Here is a 6,443-nt window from a genome sequence, read left to right on the forward strand (position 1 = left end):
GTTTTTTTCCGAGGTATACTTATATACGAAGATGTTTTCATTAAACACGAAACAATCTCACTGCACGTACATGAAGTTATAAATCTCACAACAATAAGTCTCACTTATAAGTCTCACAACAATAGGCATCACGCAGAGCCAGAAGAAAAATAAAATGGCATGCAGAAACGCGGGCTAACCACGCTATTATCTGATACCGTTTGTTTCCAGCACCATCTAGACGTGAACAACGGCGCCCTTGTGTATAAAATATACCAAATCATTTGGCTAGAAGGACAAGGCAGTTTTGTTAAAACTACTATAATGTTTTGTTAATATATAAAATAGTGTATAAAATCTAAATTTTAATGCATAGAAAGACGAAATTGTACTTATTGGGCATTATTTTAGCTTATGTAACAGAAGATTTCATTATTATGTAGTTTCTGCGGGTAAAGTAACTAAAATGCTTAATTGTTGTATGTGAGGTCTAAGAACAAAATCATTTGGTCCACAGAACAAATCAGAAAAGTGTATTTAGCAGAAATAACTAAATATTTTGTTATGGAAAACAAGATATTTGGTTGCTGTTAAAAAATGTTATAACTAAACGGTTTGGTTGGAGACACTAATTTATTTTTCCTAGTGAACCTTAAACCAGTATTCATAGTCGGATCTTATTTCAAGATTTTCGAACAAAAATTTTCATATATGGTCGCATATAAATATATATTATTATATATAGTTTATATATGATTATATGTCTAATTATATCTCTAATGTGTCATACCATACATGTTGTAATATAATGTCATATGTTATTATATATGGCTTTATATTTAGTCATGTATATTCAACATAATAAAATGTTGAAGAAGCAATGTGTAAATTTCTAATTCTGTTATATTCTTTAATCTTTTCTACCTATTTTATATACTATTCTTTAATATTTAGTTAATTTGTTCTGGAGTTATAGCCGTTTAAAATTTTGGGGAATCTGTATAGAGTGTTGCAGAAACATACAGGTCGTCCGCCCTGAGTCGTCTGCCTCGCGTCGTCCATAATTTTTTAAAGTTAAGTGCTCCCACAAAATGCAACTTAAAAGCAAAAATGTTTTTTTCTATTTTCTTTTACAACATTTGATTCCTTTTATTTTTCTACATATAAAATTATCAAGGAAAAATCATCAAAAAGTAAATACTTTACTAGATATTTCATATTTTATATTAAAATATTATGATATTTAAAATATCTCAGAAAATTCTTAAAGAAAAGGAGCTTTATTATCATAGCATCTTAAGACATTATTTATAAGACCGTCTTAAATACAATTTTATATATTCTTTTAGTGACAGTCTTGAAATAAGATTATACTTTCATATATATATATATATATATATATATAGAATAATGAAAGAAATCGATTAATAATATTAATTTTTACATTTGTGCAATTTTTCAAAGTTAAGTGCGCTCACAAAATGTAATTTAACCCTCGGAGAACACACAGGGTCAATTTGACCCTTACCTCGAGTTTTATCGTAAATATCTTGAAAGCATTTTGAAAATTAGCGGGCCTGAGGCCCTCTAGCTGTAGTTTGGGGTACTAACTATACGTTAAGATGCTCCCTTTGTACAGCGCAACAGGCGTAGGCGTTGGGCATTATTCAAAGTCGGTGCAGGGTCATTCTGACCCTGTTGTGTACTAAGCGTCGGTTTGCTTCGGATAAACATTTTTAATTAGAAGTGATATTATAAGTGATAGTGCATAGTGAGGTCAAAACAGTTCAATATACATTTTTTTCGAATTATATCTGTACTTGTAAATGCAATAGTGAGCACGATAGCGTATAGTTTGCGGCCACGTGTTCAGAATGCCATAGTATGTGTCGAGCAAGAATATTTTGATGGCAACAGTTCTTCTTCTGAGGAGAATAATAATAAGGAGAATAATAATAATAATAATGAGGAGCATAGTAATACGTAATAAGTATGTAATAAGAAATAAATTTTTCTAAAATTTTTTCACAAAAATTTTCGATTTTTTTACCTTAAAAACCACCTTCGTCACCTAGTAAAATAAATAGGGGAGACCGGGGCTAAACCGTCAGTTTTTTTTCGGTACCGATTTTTAACAACAAAATAAATAATTTAATTAATAAGTTAAATGTGGTATACCACTGTAAAGAGTGAACCTTTAGCTACAAAATTTATATAGGAAATTTTTATCTACGTCGCTTCGTTTAAAGACGTTCTCCGGTTCTTATACTAGAGAAAATCGATTTTCTTTAGATTTTCTTGAAACTGTGAATATACGTTAATTGAGGTGTGCTTTATGCGTGGTATAAATTTCAGTACCTCTTCCGGTATAAAAAATAAAGATACTGAGCCTCAAAGTTTCAACTTTTACTAATGAAAAGGTTTTCCAGGCCAAACGGTAAGAGATACGAGGTTGGTCAAAAGGACCAAAGTTGCTCCTCTCGTCGAGTTCTATAAGGAAAAAATGCCAAAATTAAAAAAAAATTAAATTAAAAAATTTTTTTGGTAAAAATTGAAACTTTGAGGCTCAGTATCTTGATTTTTTATACCGGAAAAGGTACTGAAATTTATACCACGCATAAAGCACACCTAAATTAACGTATATTCACAGTTTCAAGAAAATCTAAAGAAAATCGATTTTCTCTAGTATAAGAACCGGAGAACGTCCTTAACCGGTATAGAGCAAAAACGACAACGCTGGAAAAATTGAAATCTTAAAAATGCCGAGGTTTAACCGTCACCCCCCCCCCCCGGGGTAAATCAGTTTCAGGTTTGATCGCCCATGAAATATTACCCTAAGAGCACAGTTGACGGAAAGTCGACGGCAAGTCGACTTTTATAAGTCGACTTCTAGTCGACTTCTAAAAATGGCGAAAAGTCGACTTCTAAATAGTCGACTTCTAAAAATGGCGGAAAGTCGACTAAAAGTCGACTTTTAAATAGTCGACTTATAAAAAGACGGAAAACAGTCAAGCGGCGCGTCATGCATCATCAATATGGCGGCGAATCTCGAGGAGGCTGGAGGACCAGATGAGTGGACCAGAGTTTACGCGAGTGCGAGGAATACGTGCCGCGAGACAGGACACGATAAGACGCCAGATAGTTCTTGCAGGTATGGCGGATCAAGTCGCGAGAAAGGTTTTGCCCGACGAGGTAAAAAAGGATCAGGATAAGGCCAAGTGGAAACATGCTTACAGGTTAGGTATGGTGTGTTATTAATTATCATCGATAATTAAGACCTATTGAATGCGACCTCTCCATTCTGTATCATCTTTCAGAACACCAGAAATGAAGGAACCTGTGTTCATGCATTCTTCGTGCGTTCTACGGAAAATCAGTCCGGAATAGGTGGTTTATAAAGAGGTGTACGAAACGAATAAGATGTACATGCGAGGTGTCACGATGATAGAACCCGAATGATTGCCGAAATTCGCCCATGCTATGCCATCTTATTGAACCATTGGTTGATCCACCGCCAAGGTATTTTTATCACAATTGTTGCTTTATAATGTTTTTCCTACTTATTTATAAAGATATTTATAGATATAATCAATGAACCGGGAAGATCATTTGCCGTGTGTCTGGTACATTCGGAAAGGCCGAATGGGCACTACCATCGATGGATATAGAGCATCCGTGGACGGTGTCAAGTGGTTAGCGTATTTCTTCTTGGAAGGTCAAGTGTGCCCTAAGCTGAAACGATTTGTCCCGTCGCTGCTGACGACACCTGGGAGCATCACCAAGTCATGGGCCAGGTAAATCGTTATTCTATCTCCTTTTGATTTCACGTTGATTCATCGAATAGATTACATCAATTCAATACGATTTTTTCAGGTTGATACCACGCACTCAAGCAATAGTACAAACGCTGCAGTCGCAGGGAGTCGTGTCCAAACACAAACTGCTAGAAATCTGGGGTTCAGATAAAAAATGTGAGATTTTAATTTATAAAATAATATTTAGATATTATCATAGACTTCTATACAATACTAGACCGCTGACAGACATCTCGCCCGTGATGCTTGCCGCCATGTTGATTTTAGTCAAGATATGCTATACTACTATTCTATACAAGTGGTTTTATACAAGATTTCTATACAATAGTCTGGCATATACAGAATGTCCAAAAGAAAGGGTTTAATACTACAGGAGTAGTGGTTCGATTTCGGCATCCAAGTACGCTACACGTCGAAGGCATGACTTACAAACTTATTGATAACATGTACCAATATTTAACACAAAAACATTCGCCTGCTTCGTTATGTACTGTAATAACGAATGCAGATAAACGCACATCATGAGCAACTGAACACCCGATAGTGACTTATTGTTAATTCAATATGGCCGCACCCTTCACTAACACTTGCACCTTGCACTCGCATCAGCTTTTCGGCAGTGCGTCCATAGATGTTAGTGGTCTAGTATAAAAGTCTGTGGATATTATATATTTATAATAATATATATATATATATATATATATATATATATATATATAATATTATTATATATTTACAACATTATGATAATAATATGATATATATTTATATAGCTAATTTTGCATATTGTTTCGCGATTAACGCTGGAATGTTTTAATTTTAGTTCTGTTATTGTCAGCTTACCAGAAGTGGCTGCCGGAATCCGCGCACGCAGAAGTGGCACAGATATGGCCGCCTTTGTAATTAAGAATAAAACATTAGGATTGTAATTATACAGTTTTTTAGATAATTAAATTATTTTATATATGAAAAAAAATCGAAATGCATCAGTTTTAGCCCTCCAGCAAGGGGTCGATTGTGTATCTTGAAATAATGAGGTAAAAATTACAAAAGTGAGAAAATTCATTAGCGTATCTACGATTTTATTTATCAAAATCTAATAAAATCTGTTAACTTTTGTTATTTTTACCTCGTTTCAAGATACACAATCGACCTCCAGACGTACGCGGCGGTTTATTTTATCGACTTTAAAAGTTGGCGGGAAGTCGACTTTTCATCATGACGGGAAGTCGACTTTAAGTCGGTGGTTTTTGCGACATTCGCCGACTTCAAGTCGACTTCAAGTCGACTTTCGTCCTTAAAAATGTCGACTTCTCTGCCAAGTCAGTTTCGGTAGAAGTCGACTTCAAGTCGACTTAAAGTCGACTTTTTGCTCTTAGGGTAGATATCTACACTGGATTCGTGTTCAGCATGCATTACTCTTTATAATCAGTATGCATTTATAATCACGTACCTCGAGATTTGGAGAGCAAATATTATTGCAGATATTACAAAATTTCCACTCGCAGAAAATTTCACTTTTCACCACGAAAACACGTTTGCTCTCGTAAAAATCATAACACGGCAGGTAACCTGCCGAAACTCCGTTGGTCATATGGGTACCATAAGCAACGTTTACAATGTTAATAGCCCGTTCGCACAATATACAGGTTCCGAGATATTTGATTTGACGGTTCAACCCCGTTGACGTTTTAGCCCCGGTCTCCCCTACCTTTTTTAAAGGTATACTAAAGTACAATTTTTTTCTTGATTCTACTACATTTTAAGAATATACACGTAAAATTTTAGCCAGAAATATTAAAAATAAAGAAATAATTTTTTTTTGAATTTTTTAAAATATGCAAATAATTCCATCGGCACTTTTTATTTATATCAATTGATTTAACAATGTTCTAAGTACATCTGGAAATTTTTTCAAGCTGATCGCATTTGTCAATTTAAAATGGTGGACGATCAAAGTGTGTGTAGGGTCAGATTGACCCAGAGTGTTCTCCGTGAATGAAAAAATAGGTGTGTTCTCTGAGGTTTAAAAATAATTTTTTCTGTTCTCTTTTATAACATTTGTCCTTTCACATTCCTTTCACATTCCTTTTATTATTCTATGTATAAAAAATTATCAAGGTAAAATCATCAAAAAGTGAATACTTTACTAGATATTTCATATTTTATATTAGAATATTATGTTATTTGAAATATCTCAGGAAATTCTTAAAGAAGGTGAGCTTTATTATATCTTTATTTTAATGTTTTTAAAACGTCCCGATCGATAAGTAAAATCAGGTTCACGTGTAAAGATTTATGATTATTGATTGACCCATAGTACTTGCAGTGAATATCAGAATGCAGTCATCCTAAAATTGTACTTAAGACGGTTTTAAATATAAGATCCGATTATGAATACCGGCTATAGAGCCGTTTTAGCATCTTAAGATATTATTTAAGACAGTCTTGAAAAATATACATCAATGAACGAGAACTTAGCTGTGGAAAGTGTTGCTACAGAATAGAACAAATATTTACTTTATATCTTTTACTAGGAAAAATATTTCCACCATAGAAATAAAAAATCTATATATATAAAGACATATGTCCCGACTGACTGACTCATCAACGCCCAGCCCAAACCCCTGAACCGAATTTTTACTAAAA

At 33.9% G+C, this 6,443-nt stretch overlaps 1 protein-coding gene across 2 annotated transcripts; it reads left to right on the top strand.

Moving 5' to 3' along the window:
- The first annotated feature begins 2,878 nt into the window (after positions 1 to 2,878).
- Positions 2,879 to 4,770, top strand: LOC139787180 (probable ATP-dependent RNA helicase DHX37). 2 transcript variants are annotated; one of them, XM_071726273.1, is made up of 4 exons: positions 2,879 to 3,220; positions 3,297 to 3,773; positions 3,853 to 3,950; positions 4,618 to 4,770. In XM_071726273.1, exons 2-4 carry the CDS (start codon positions 3,571 to 3,573, stop codon positions 4,695 to 4,697), a joined length of 381 nt encoding a protein of 126 aa, XP_071582374.1. In that variant the 5' UTR covers positions 2,879 to 3,220; positions 3,297 to 3,570; the 3' UTR covers positions 4,698 to 4,770. The 2 variants fall into 2 exon arrangements, 1 of the variants encoding a protein (XP_071582374.1); XR_011722545.1 differs by having other exon boundaries at positions 2,890 to 3,220; positions 3,297 to 3,498; positions 3,562 to 4,770.
- Positions 4,771 to 6,443: the final 1,673 nt, after the last annotated feature.

The sequence above is a fragment of the Temnothorax nylanderi genome, unplaced genomic scaffold, assembly GCF_030848795.1.
Source record: "Temnothorax nylanderi isolate EJ_2023f unplaced genomic scaffold, tnyl_v1.0 TNYL_tig1316_pilon, whole genome shotgun sequence".
NCBI lineage: Eukaryota > Metazoa > Arthropoda > Insecta > Hymenoptera > Formicidae > Temnothorax > Temnothorax nylanderi.

Excerpts from the sequence above, each read along its gene's own strand:
- LOC139787180 (XM_071726273.1), top strand. The coding sequence starts at position 3,571 with ATGAACCGGGAAGATCATTTGCCGTGTGTCTGGTACATTCGGAAAGGC. Across the intron at positions 3,774-3,852 it reads ATCACCAAGTCATGGGCCAG|GTTGATACCACGCACTCAAG; the intron begins GTAAATCGTTAT and ends CGATTTTTTCAG. Across the intron at positions 3,951-4,617 it reads CTGGGGTTCAGATAAAAAAT|TTCTGTTATTGTCAGCTTAC; the intron begins GTGAGATTTTAA and ends TTTTAATTTTAG.